Source organism: Nesoenas mayeri (assembly GCF_963082525.1).
Source record: "Nesoenas mayeri genome assembly, chromosome: 3".
In the NCBI taxonomy this organism is placed as follows: Eukaryota; Metazoa; Chordata; class Aves; order Columbiformes; family Columbidae; genus Nesoenas; species Nesoenas mayeri.
The window spans coordinates 51,349,215-51,362,905 of record NC_137544.1 but is presented as its reverse complement, the minus strand read 5'-3'; the positions used below and the strand labels follow the sequence as shown (position 1 = coordinate 51,362,905).

General features: G+C 37.7%; 1 protein-coding gene across 1 annotated transcript; it reads left to right on the top strand.

The window, feature by feature from the left end:
* Nucleotides 1-2,553: 2,553 nt before the first annotated feature.
* ZUP1 (zinc finger containing ubiquitin peptidase 1) lies at nt 2,554-7,760 on the top strand (the record flags this gene model as incomplete). The annotated part of the gene is made up of 7 exons (XM_080341416.1): nt 2,554-2,627; nt 2,873-3,035; nt 3,789-3,957; nt 5,423-5,611; nt 5,933-6,101; nt 6,624-6,775; nt 7,124-7,760. The coding sequence occupies 7 exons, from the start codon at nt 2,554-2,556 to the stop codon at nt 7,513-7,515; spliced, it is 1,308 nt and encodes a 435-aa protein (XP_080197542.1). The 3' UTR covers nt 7,516-7,760.
* Between the last annotated feature and the right edge of the window lie 5,931 nt (nt 7,761-13,691).

Below are 13,691 nucleotides of genomic sequence, written 5' to 3'. Positions count from 1 at the left end.
TCATATTTAAGTGGAACCTCTTGTGTTCCAGTTTGAACCCATTACCCCTTGCCTTACCATTGGTTGTCACCAAGAAGAGCCTGGCTCCATCTTATAAACATATATTTATAAACATTAATAAACATATTTATAAACATTAGTGGGGTCAACCCTCAGTCTCCTCTTCTCCAAACTAGAGGGACCCAGCTCCCTCAGCCTTTCCTCATAAGGGAGATGCTTCACTCACTTACTCATCTTTGTTGCCCTATGCTGGACTGTCTCCAGCAGTTCCCTGTCCTTGAACTGAGGGACTCTGAATTGGACACGGTATTCCAGATGTGGTCTCACCAGGGCAGAGTAGAGGAGAAGGAGAACCTCTCTCAAAGCAGACAGTTAGGAAAGATCCAGCACTGAAGTATTCTGAAGTACTAAATGTTGATTTGGAGACCACAGGTATATTTTGTGGGATAAAGTTGGAGTAAGGAAAACATTTATTTGAATACTGGGGTTTATTCTAAACATGTTCAGAATTTTATTCTGATAACTGTCCAGAGTTGCTGGTAGCTATTTCAAATAGTAATAGCATCTCTGTTAGAAGGTAATTCTCTCAAAAGACTAGCATTCTTGGTATAACAAGCTGTGTACACTGAAGAGAAAAACAAGTGATGATGAGGATACAGATTTGGCAGTATAGTCAACCCCACTATGTATTCTGTGATTAAAAATATGTTTTTCTTAAAAAATCCAGATCTTAGCATTGAAGAATATCTTTCTTCTACATGTGCAAATAAGGCAAAGCTTGAATAAGTAACTTACTTGCATGCCAATTTATTTATTAACAAGAGTTGCATCAAGAATGTTTTGGTTTTTTATGTACATGATGTGTTTCAGGAAACTAAATTTTTGCAGTGTTATGTAAAATGTTACCAGCGAATTTGGATTATTGTACCATCAAGGTTTCCTTCAACCAGTCATGAACTTGTAGCTTGAGCAAGCATTTTCCAGAAACAGCTGACACAGCATATTAATTCCTGTGTTTTGTGGACTTAGGAAGATGCAAGTAAAATCTAGGGACTCAAAAGGAGGACAGTGACGATGGAGTCAGGCTCTTCTCTGTGGTGCCCAGTGACAGGACAACAAGCAGTGGGTGCAAGTTGAAATACCAGAAATGCCATTTAAACACAGGAACACTTTTTTGTTGTGAGAGTGGTAAAACACTGGAATAAGTTGTCTAGGGAGCTTGTGGAGTATCTATCCTTGGAGATATTTGAAAACTGTCTGGAGAAGTCCTGTAGAACTTAGCCTGTTTCTTTTGACCTTATTTTGGGGGACTAGATGATCTCCAGAAGTCCCTTTGAACTTTACCTATTCTATATGGTACTCTTCAATAATAATGCTAAAACTACACAGAGAGTATTTATTTGAAGAGATGCAGGAAGACCAACAAAGCGAGAATGACAGCATGTTTTGATTTTTTTCTTTCTGCTCCCCAGCTGCTGTGTTATCACACAAATTTTGAAATTTTTTAAGCAAATGTTTTTCTGTTAGCTGGATGTATCTTTTGATTAACAGTTTGATAATTCAGAATAAGCATTTCTTATTATAAATATTATCATAGCAAATTGCAATCTATAAGTTAAATGGAGCAAAACTTGATTAATTGAAAGAAGGAAAATGAGTTAAGGTTGTCAGCTATTTAAATACAAATTCTTAAATCGTTAAGAGAGTAACAGCTGTTTAAAATTTGCTGCCTTGCACTGGGAAATGTCAATGGCAACACAAAACTCATTACTGTGTATTTATCATAGACTGTTCATCAGTTAGAGAAGTGATTCTCACAAAAAGCAGGCATTACATTAATCAAGAAACTGCATTTCTTTTTCAGACACAGGAAATGATGAACAGCTATATGAATGTCCAATGTGCAGTCTTACCTGTACAGACATTCAAATTCTTGAAGAACATGTGGATTTACACTTAGAGGAACATAACTTTTCAGAAGGTACATGAAAGGATACAGGTTTGATAATACTTTAAAGAACTTACAAGCATTTGTGTGTTGCAGTATAGAATCTCGGACAAAATTTAAAGCAAATATTTCCTTATTGACAAAGAGAACTGGACACATATACAATGAAGTTAACATGTTATAGTTAACAGCAATTCCTATCACTTGCCCAAGTGCTTTGCTTAATTACACATGCTAAAAGAAATATTTGTCTATGAACACCTGTTAATTAAATGTGTGTTAGCCAAAACTAAAACTTAAGGCAAAAAATGTTTAAAAGACAGCCTTTTTTTTTTTGGTAGCTCTATAGAAGGTTTACATACCTGGAATTAAGAGTAGCACATTCTGGTATGATGATCTGAAAAATCTATAGCTTATGAAAACCTCAATGTTTTTAAATTTATTTTTTTTCTAGATGCTTGTACTGGTTCATTAGTCATAGCAATGAAGTAAAGGGATCAAAATTAATTTTGTTTATTAGCATGTCTAATAAAATCCTAGAGATTTCCTATCCAGTTCTCTGATCCAAAATTTAGTTTTGTCACTTTATGAGACTGCTGGGAGTTATGGTAGAAGCTAATAAGCATGTGTTATTCAAGAAACTGGGATTTCTTGCTAACAATGAAGTGAAACATAGTAGGTAAAAGCTGTTTTCTTAGTAGTAGAAGTACATGTGTTATTTGCCAAGGAGTTGCTCCTGTTACTTGGCATTAATTTTGTCCAAGAGTTTGAGTCATTGTAAACTGAATACAGTCAGTCCTGTTTAGTGTTCGCTAATAGTTCAAAATAGTGTGGAATGCATCTCCTGAAATTAAGGCCCAGTTGTGTTTGTGTTTGTCTGCTTAGAAAAGAATCTTTAAAAATTAAATAAGTGATCCATCAAAGCATTGTTAACCTCCTGTTCAAGTCGTCTATTTTGGAATGTTATTCCTGGGTAGATGGAAACATAAGAGATCTAGAACTGGCTCAACAGCTCCAAACTGAAGAAGATGAACGGCAGAGATCAGAAGAAGATAAGCGAGAGAGGGAAGAATTTAAAAAGCTGCAGGTATGGTAATATTTCTAAATGGTAAAATATTGAACAGTTGTGCCATTAGAAGCTGAGTATCTTGGCACTAAAATGACCTGGGATACCCATACCAGGTCAGAACTGTGCAGTCAAACAGGCTGTGTTGAGGTGGTCTACATGAGTGGATTGCAGGGAAACACAAGCTCTCAGCAGCCTGGATCCTGGCACTGGTGCTGGGCATGCCTGCCCTTGAACTACTTGGCTTTGTTGCTTTGAGTGGTGTTGCTCCCTGTGCATATCACTCTGCTCTGCCCAAGGGCTCTGCCCACCACCTCCTACTGTGCTCCACCCAGCTCCAGTGCTCTGCCCTGCGGCACAGCCTGGAGCGTATGCCTTGTCAGAAGGCCCTGAGCATCCTGGCTCTCCTCTTCCTGGACACCATCACCTGCTTCCGTGACCATGCTCCTGCTAGGTCTTGCTTTGCTCTCCCTCCCACCTCACAGCCCTGGTAGCTCATTTCCCACTCTCCCTACCTCCTGGCCACTGGCTGCCTCTGTGCCTATGGCTGGCTGCCCAAGATGGGGTAGAGGGATGTGCCTGTTCTTGCTGGTGTGGTTTTCCTACTCCCACGTTTCTGCTCAGGAGTGAAGCTTGGCCTTCAGCTCTAAAATATCATAAATCTGAAGCTTTTATGTTCACTGTTTTTCAAATGTCATGCATGCAGCATCTCCAAATTGCTAAAGGTGAATTTAAAAAATGTTATTTAAATCATATATATTTGATCCCTAACAGAGACAATATGGCTTGGATAATTCTGGAGGCTACAAGCAGCAATACCTAAAGAATATGGAAAAGGAAGTTGATAAAGGAAGTATGCAGCCTTTTGAATACCACAAGAGAAAAGCTGAACTGATGGAATGTTTGGCTTTTGGTATAGATGATGGGAAAACAAAGACCTCAGGTAAAAATGCTGAAATTATATGATTAGACTGTACTTTTTAAACCTAGGTTGTAGAGTTTAAACCTGTCTTTAACAAAGCCTATAATTGGATGTTTGATATTGGTTGATTCTACTTCTAATCTTTGTTTTCTAGATCAATCTAATACCATTTTAGTCATAAACTAATAAGGAAATTAAAGCTTGATATATTTCTAATCTCTATTATAACTTGAAGACTTTTTTTACTTCTTTTTTTCCCTATGGAGCCTTGCAATCAGGTTCTCTGGTTAAGGGCACAAATGCAATATATATCAAAAGATGCAAATTTCTTCTTATATGTTGATTGTCCTTGAGATTGTGCCTTGTTTACTACTTAGTACTCATTGGTTCCTAACCTAGTGTAGCCGTGAAAATGTACAGTAGCTTTTTATCTTGTGTTTCAGTTAGTTGTAGTATCATGTAAGCTGGTCCCAGGTAAGCACAGTGTTCATCTGATTACAGAGTCTCAGAGAGGACTGGTAGGCGTAGACATCTACTTGATACATCTTTGAAATTTTTTATAATTGGTACAAAAATACAGTGCTGATGGCTTTCCATGTCCCTTTCAAAAGGCTTCCTTGTTTTCACTTGCCAAGATCACAGTTTCAAAGGTCTTACAGCTTATTGCTAGCGGTTCTAGTTTACAAAAAATCCATTTGGTTCTTAACAAGTAAAATGAAATTTCTTCTGTAAGATGTGTTGACTGGAAGTAATACATTTAAAGTTTTCTTTCTTGGTAATGATTTAGACTCCAGGGAAGAATTAAAAAAAAATCTGTGATGGCCATGGAATGATTGTCTTCACAACAGCATGGCAATAAAGTGCCTTTGAGAATTTGCATTTACAAATTGAAGACACCATTCCTAAGCCTGTTCTTTCATGTAACAAAGGAGGATTTGGAATATCCTGCAAGTGTTTCTTTTGTTGTTGTCGTTTTAAATATCTACAGTAATTCTCAAATTCTGTGCCATTCCTTTTCTTCTCTTACTTTCTCAGGAGAAATAATCTATGGGGAATAAAAGGATTACAAAGTATGCATAAGTATTTCCATATTTTTAAGGGGACGTTGTACTGGAACTGACAGTGACATAGGAGTGCTTTATTGGTGACATTACTTTTCCTATTTCATTGTAGTGGTTCCTGTGCATATCACACTTTACAATGTAGTCCAAGCTGTTTAATTTAAAATATTCATTATGTAACAGCAGTGAAAAAATAGCTTGAATTTTGAAAGCTGCATAGTGAATTCATCAAAGTAAAGACCATCAAAATGAAATAGGTCTAATGTCCACTGATTTTGTGATTTGGGTTCTGGATGAAATGTAGGATCACTTAGAAATTTTAAATTGTCTTAATCTGTATCTATTCCAAGCTGGGGAAAGAATTTTTTTCTGGAGAACTTTGCAGTTCATTTTACACATAAACTTTGTATTTGGTCTTATTTTAGGAGTCATTGAAGCATTGTGCAAGTACTATCAGAATGACAACAAAGATGTCAGGCGTGTATGGCTTTCAACAGGAGTCGATCACTTCCACTCATCTGTGGGTGACAGAGGCTGGGGTTGCGGTTACAGGAATTTCCAAATGCTTCTTTCCTCACTGTTGCAAAACAGCTTGTATAATGACTGCTTGAGAGGTATTAAACAATATGCTGCCTATTTGTTTCACATACCTTGGATGGCAACCAACTGATTAGTGTTTTGCCTTCTCGTTCACACAGCAAGGCTTACTAGGTCCATGATACCTATTAAGTGCTTGTTACACCACTGGAACACGTACTGTGGAAAGAATCAGAGAGGTGAATAGTGGCAAGGCATGATGTGGTTGAAGTTTTAGCTTTAGTATTTGTGATGCATCTTTGTAACATTGACTGCCTCTTATAAAAGAAGATGAATAGTTTTAATTAATGGACTGTTTCAGTAACTGTAACCACAATTCAAAAGCTTTTTTGTTCCAGATACTACACTAATTCCTAGTATACCAAAGATTCAGTCCATGATTGAAGATGCCTGGAGAGAAGGCTTTGATCCTCATGGGGCATCTCACTTCAACAACAGATTACGTGGTTCCAAAGCATGGATAGGAGCATGTGAAATTTATTCACTCTTAACCAGTCTCAGGATAAAGTAAATATTGCTTTCTTTTGTTGTTGTTTTTAAGTGCTGGTTTAAGTCCTGTACCTTGAAAGCTCAGGTTTGCTAACTGTGTGATGACAAAGCCACCTTAAAAACTTAATTTCTCTAGAAGTTCCTTCTCAAGAAGAAACTGAATTTCAGCTGTTCACATGCATAATTCTGAAAGCCGTTAATTAGATTCTCTAGTGTACATGTATTGCATACAAAAAATCAAACATTTTAATTTTTGCAAGCTTCACAAGTTCTTGTTAGACAGAACAGAATAAAGTGTTTCTTTGTTATGGAATATATCTTCCAGTTTTGGACAGTATCAACTGTATTGCTTTGTAATTATATGTCCCCTACTCCTGTTTTTAAAAAAAAAAAGTGGTAATAGCCCCTTGCCACCTGGAATTGCTGTGTTTACGAAACATTCTTGGTGCAGGAGAAAGGGACTGAGAGGTGAAAAATTGTTTTAACAAACAACCCGCTTGTAATTTTATTGTTATTTTCATTCTACGTGTTCTGTTGTAGGTGTCAAATCATTGACTTTCACAAACCGACTGGTGCTATGGGTACACACCCTCGTTTATTTGAGTGGATTTTGCATTACTATTCTACAGATAATGAAGGTGGTGCAAAGGTAGTGTGTACTTCCAAACCACCGATCTACTTGCAACATCAAGGTCAGTATCACAATATACCAGTTTCTTACTCCTCTCTATCTTTCTTTATATGTGCTGCAATTCAGAGCAGCATTTTACATTCCTTCATTTAATAGAAGGTATGGCTTTGTTTCCTGTTTTGCTTTGTTTTTTTTATTTAGTAAGAGCAACATCAAAGTTTATATTTTTATTGGATGGAAGAGCTGGATGTGATTGGGATCTCAGCTTCTTGACATCTGCTCTTTACTTATAACTGCCTTATTACATTTCAAGTAATGTCATCTTTAATCTGGAAATAAGTAGTATGCTACGAGGAAGTAAATGGGATTTCTATGTTTTTAAAATACTGAAACTCTATTTTGAAACTAGGTCATAGTCGTACTGTCATTGGAATAGAAGAGAAGAAGAATAAAACCTTATGTTTGCTACTGTTTGACCCAGGATGTCCTTCCCAAGAAATGCAAAAACTGCTAAAACAAACCAGTGATGGTACTAGTCTCAAACTACTTCGGAAATTTTTGGGTAGCTTAAAAGAAAAGCAATACCAGATAGTGGCTGTAGGTGGTGTCCTCTCCTTGGAAGAGAAAGCTGTAAGTATTCTGGAAAATAGTTTTTGTCTAAGAAAATTTAAGAGAATCTGCATCTTTTTTAATACTCAAATGCATATGTGCATATGGTTGTGTGGTGATTTTTTTTTTTTTTTTTTTTATTTTAATCATTTCACTTTTCTCATTCTTTTCTGCTACTTAATTCTGAATTGAGAAATCACAGGATATTAAAACCAAAAACGTTTTGCATGTAAATGCATGCCACCTTGATGTAACTGGCAACTTCTAAGCCTTACACGAATTTGCAGCTGTTTGCAGGCAAAGATTAGATTTCTTTTTCTTTTCATTTTTGTATTGTATTTTCTTCTAAATAACTTATTGTGGACATATAAGGTATTTCCAAAGCATACATAGTCCAGAATTACGTTCAGGGGTTTTTATTGCAACTTCGTAAAGCTATGTGGTGTCTGTCAACCTTTGATAGTTGAAGAAAAAGGCGCACAGATACTGAGACCTAACCGTCCAGTGTCTCCTCAGCTTGGGCACTAGAACTATGGCATTCTGCTTTCTGAAAGTACTTAGAACTTCATATATTCAAAACACTGCTCTGAGCAACTTATATGTTTGAGCTGTCAGAATTTTATAAATCCTGTCCATGTGTTTCACTTTTGGCATTGTAACTTTAAGACCTTAGAAGTTTTCAGCTGAATGTCTGTTGTATTTCTTTGTTCCTTAAGCTTTCTCTTTCCTACACTAACAGATTGTTTCTGAGGAACCATGTTCTGATTCTGTAGTGTCTTATTATTACTGTTCAGCATGTTCAAGCTTTGTGACAGACTTCTATTCAAACTAAGAAATACCTGGTGGCTGAGTCACCTGCTGACTGTATTTAACATCTGTGTATTGACATGAGGTGTTAAGTGTTTTCTAGCCCAGAAATAGCAGTGAAACACAACCAACCTCTCTTTCTCCTGCTGACAAAATCTTTACAATTCAGGACACAGTAAAAAGAAGAGTGTTGTTTGGGATTTGTGGGGGGTGTTTTGGTTTTGTCTCTTCGAAGATTTGATTTTATATTTACGAATATCAATTATTTAGAATTTTGTCTTTAAAGCTCCCATTTAATTAAGATGAAATATAACCCCTCATAAAGCTTACTGAGCTACTAGTTTGGAAAATGCCCTTTTAGTGTGATATTTTCATTTATTAAATTATTCTCTTTTCTCTCTCTCTGTTTTTTCTTTTTTAGGCTCGCTGCCGTGCTTCTCAAGTCTTAACATCAGAGAAGATTCCTTAAAGGATGCCTTTAATTACCTCTTTTGGAATCTGCTGGATGCAAAACATTGAACTTCTGGACTGTGCCCCTAGCTCAACAGTTTCTAGACTTGAACTGTGTCGCCATAAGTGTTTGGGGATTTTGGAGAAGCACAACAGTAGAGTAAATCTGTAGTTTTGATCTTCAGTCAAAACTCTGCCCTCCTGATGAATCTGTAACTGAAGTATTACAGTTCTTGTTTTACTAGAAAATTTGCTGTTTTCTTAGTTGCTTAAATACGAAGCAACACATACCATCCTGTAGCAAACTGTTCACTGTAGTTAACTGTCAATAAGCAGTGGAGAGAAATACTATGGAACCACTTTATTGGAGTGCATCTGTAAAATGTATTTATGGTGACTCTGTGGCCAGTGCTCTATTTCTTACCAAATCTGATCAACAAATATCTTTTATGGCTCAGTAATTTTTCCTGCAACTATTTGCAAAGTAGAGAGGTAGTTCAGTGACTTCACATGATACAGTCTGTTCTACCAGGGAGTAGTTTACTACTGAACCTCTTTTCAGGTAGCTGGCTTCTCTAGATGTGTCACTTGCAAACTTGAACGTATGTGCTTATGAGGTGGACTGATGTCAGCATTGGCTGTGAGGTCTAAGATAGTGGTGTCCAAAGTAGGATGCGTGTGCTCAAGGAGCTGTGCGAGACAATCCATTGGGACATAGGAAGCAGATATTCTTTTGTACTGTGAATAAATAAAATAAATATTTCGTAGAAGTGTTTATTTCTTTTTTTAATTTCAATTTTTGCGTATGCTCAGAAGCATCTGGAAAGGATATTTGAACTCGTTGACTAGGGGCACTACTGTTTTATAGTTTTACTATTAACCCATTTCTCTCATGTTTAATATGCTCTCATGTTTAATATGTTTAATAAGAGCTAGTAATTTTTGGAAGTAGTGAAGCACGTGAATGTGTAAAGATACTACAATCCATAAATCCATAATTTTTCTGAAACATGCATGAAATTATAAAAAGTTAATTATGAAAATACATTGATTTCAGGAGGTATGTGGAATTGGCCTATAGCCTGTGAATGGGTTAAATATAGAGGACACTGGAAGGGCTGAGACTAGAGATAGAGTTTCCGAGAATTGGGGGACGATCAGCTCTGGTCTATGTGGCAGATGTTCTTACACCACGTGAGATTTTGTAGCCATGAGGTTATTTAACCTCTCACAGATACACTTCAGTCTTCTGCACTGTTACCTCTGCTGTGACTGGGGCTTAGTCTGTTCCTGGCTAAGGTTTTGCTAGTTCCAGACCCAGCAGGTTCTTCACCAGAGTGACACTGTGCCCAGATGTGTGAGCTTAAGAAGCAGGAGTCACAGATCAGCCCCAGGATCTCAACTAAAGTGTTCAAACTGCCGGTGGATCTAAACTGGTGTTTCAGTGAAATGCTATAATGTGCCAAATCTTTTTGTACTGGTTTGTGCATTCTGTTTGATTCCTACGTTATCACTGTGGGACAGCTGGATTAGGAGTGAGCAGAAGAATGGAAGTCTGAGTATGCATCTGCCAGGGCTCTTGCCACAGTGGTTCCTCGCACCACCTGGACAGGAACCAACCATTTGAGATACTTGATTTCCTTGTGTAAGCATGACTTTATGCTAAGTCTCAAGAAATGTTGTGTGTGGTTTGTTGGGGGAGGGGGGTGTGTGTTTCTTTGGTTTTAATTATTTTTATTTATTTTTTTCTTTGTTTTAATTTTTGTTTGTTTTTCCTAACAAGCACTCTGAGAGTATTAGAGCAACACATGCCTAATCACAGATTTATTAAGGTCAAGTTCCTGGTGTCTCACTTGTTTCATCTTGATTCCAAGAGTGCCATGTAAAGGTCCAACCAACCAAGATATTGATGGTATAACAAAAAATAGCCTTTTCAGGGAATGGCAGCTGGGGCAGGGTAATGGGGTAACTTTCAACTATTAGCTGGGCACCACTGGAAAGAAAGCATTGGGATAACAAAACATTGAAATAACCCTGATGAGACCCAAGACTTATATCCTGAATCTCCACCAAATATTTGCCTTAAGAGAGAAAATTAGTGCATTTGGGCTCAATGCTGACTAAAATAACTGCTTAAGGGACGTTGCCTGCCTTTTTTGCCAAACTCCCCTGTCTTCACAGAAGCTGAACTTCTTTGCAAATCATGCCTCAGAGAAACAATGGGATCCTGTTCGGATCTATTCACAAGACCCTGGATATTTGCTTAACCACTTGGGTGAAGAAACTGGCAGCGTGTTCCTGAAATTCCAAGAAAGGCTTTGATCTGCTTTTCTCTTCCCACATGGCAGGGCAACAGAGGGAGTTGTACACTTCTGCAATCAGAAGTAAACCACAGCGACTTGTCACTGCTGGGGATCCCAGCCACTTGTGTTCAGCTGCAAACTGCACTTCTTGAAAAAAAGCAGTGTAGGAATGACTGTGAACCTATGCAAGATGGAGCACACATTAATTACTGAAAGTCCTCCTGAGTATGCTATACATCAAATGCTGAAGTAGTTTATTCTTTACGTGGAGTAAACTAACTCTCAGAAAAGCTTCAGATGATTAACGTGAAAATTGCCATTTGTGTTTGTCAGAAGCTGGAACTGTTTTACCATGCTTTAGAAAGTGTGCTGATTTCTCCTTGGGAACAATGTCAAAGCCGTCTGTAAATTCAAAATTTTGGAGGCAAAATGTTTCATTCTTGTTTGTCTATTTATATTCAATTTATATTCTCTTATATATGATTCATCCAAATGCTTTTTTATATATGATACTGAGAACATATAGACACTTTAATATAAACATTATTTTGAGGCAAAAAATGAAGTCATCTAATATGTTAATAATGTCCTAGTAATTCTAGTATTTAATTCTAATTCACATTGCTTTATGGATAGGCATTCTCTTCATTTCTCAGGACAAGAACAAGGTAAGAAGAGTTTCAATGCTTATATCAAAGCAGTAATAAGCACTCAAAGAACGATGAATGTTTTTTCAAAAAGAACTTTTCTGAGATGCTTTCTGGTAAAGCCGAATCCTAAATGTAAAGGAACCTACTTCCTCAAATTATTGGACCCTGTGATTAATATATGGACCTCTGTAGCTGCCTTCCCCCACGCAACGCCTGGAGCAGTGTATCCCCCTGGCAAAGAGTAATCCTTCTGGACCCCCTGAGGCACTGGAAAAATATTATTAGTCCCAGCCAGGTTCATATGACAGCTAAAAGCAGAAACCGCCATAACACTGCCAGCGGCCTTCCCATTGACTCAATTAGGCCAACACAATCCTATGCAATAGTATAGCCAGATGCACAGGCTTCTTCATCGCTTACCTGTGTTCAGTTCTTCACACCCCTAAACTTTTTGTTTTGCTGGTAATTGCAGCTGTTACAAAACTTTTGCTGATATGTAGGACCTCTAAGTATATTACTAGCTTGTTGAAATGAGACTGCTGCTGATAGGACCACTTTGATATGGAACTGGGATGAAGTGACCTGAAGCTAGGATGATTTAATTGTCTTGCCAAGTATAACTATTCTGATAAGACATAATATGTGTCTGTAGATGGTAAAAGGAGTAACTGTGTACATCAAATGGCATACTGCAGCCACCCTTTCATGGAAGAAGGAAGGACCATTCATTGAGGTCCCATCTCTCCCACCACAGAGGAGAATCGAGCTGTTTTGGTTGTTGTGATTCGCTCTACTTGTAAACGCTACATCTTGCTAGCAAAGGCTTCCAGTGTTCCTGCCTCTGCCCCACAGAGTGATCTTCGTGTTATAAAGCAACTCTTGTTGCAAGAGCCCAGTTTCTGGAATGTGATGGCAGCTTTCCAGGAGATGGGAAAGAGGGAGGTGACGATGTAACAGCAGCTGCCCTCCCAAAGCACAGGGATTCCTCTTGCAAGGCTACAACAAGGGGGAACTAAGCTTTCCATAAAAAGCCAAGATTATTTTATTTTCCCTCTTCATGAGGATTTTATAAATAGTGTTGTTCTGGTTTTACATTTTCTCTTACCAGAACATCAGTTTCTGCTAGGAAGAAGTCAGAGGAGTTATGGGAAAATGAATTTTGTCTTCTGTTGAGTTTTGAACTCAACTTATTCCTAAAGAATTAGTGCATTTTTCAGTCTTTTACAAGAGCTCAACCTTTGGGCCAGCACTGGGAGGAACATAATGTAATACTAGTATCCTCTAGATACAATCCTTCATCTGCCTTGGCTGTCTCAAGGGCTGCACTGAGCTCTGACCATATAATCACACCAACTGGTCCATGGCAGTCCATATTTTTCAGGCTACTCCAAATAAAATAGTATTTCCAAATGCTTTAAAACAGAAGATGTCATATGTATCAGTGACCCAAATAGAGGAAAAAACTCAGTTCTTTGTCACTTTTGCCCTGTCGTGGAAACTGGCAATATAATGCTTGTCAGGTGATAAGTGAGGCTGCGGCTGATCTGCTGTGCTATCAGAATTTAACAAAATACAATGCTTTCCAGCTGCACAGATAAATTTCGAAGGTTTATGATGTTTTTGCCTTTAAACATGTACTTTGACTTAAATAATCTGAAACTAAAGGTTAGGAGATGTGTTTATGAGGTACTAATACACCCAAATAAATAGTATTATAATAAAATAGCCTTCAGGGGTCTTTACTTTCTTTCAAGAGACTATGTGGGCTTAGAATATTTTGAGTTCAATATTTTCTGAAGAGGAGAAGGCATGGAAGTAAGGGCTAAGAATCTATGACAGGGGTTTATTTTAAGTAACATGGACCATCACCTCATTTCTTTGCTACACATTTGCTTTACTCCTTAGCTCCAGGAAAGGAAAGGGCAGAGAGACAGAAGGAAATGTTATTTCTGCAACTTGTTTAGAGATAATGCGTTATCAGCCCTTGTCCTTAACACATGTTCTCAGGATAACCTTATCCTCCTCCACGTGAATGGTGGATTTAGGAGACTTTGGAGTCTTGTATCTTGCCCTTCCTTTCTCCACCTTCAACACCTGCCAACAGAAAAGAAAAAAGAAGGCAAAACAAAGTGGACAAATAAAATCTTCAGCTCAAAGC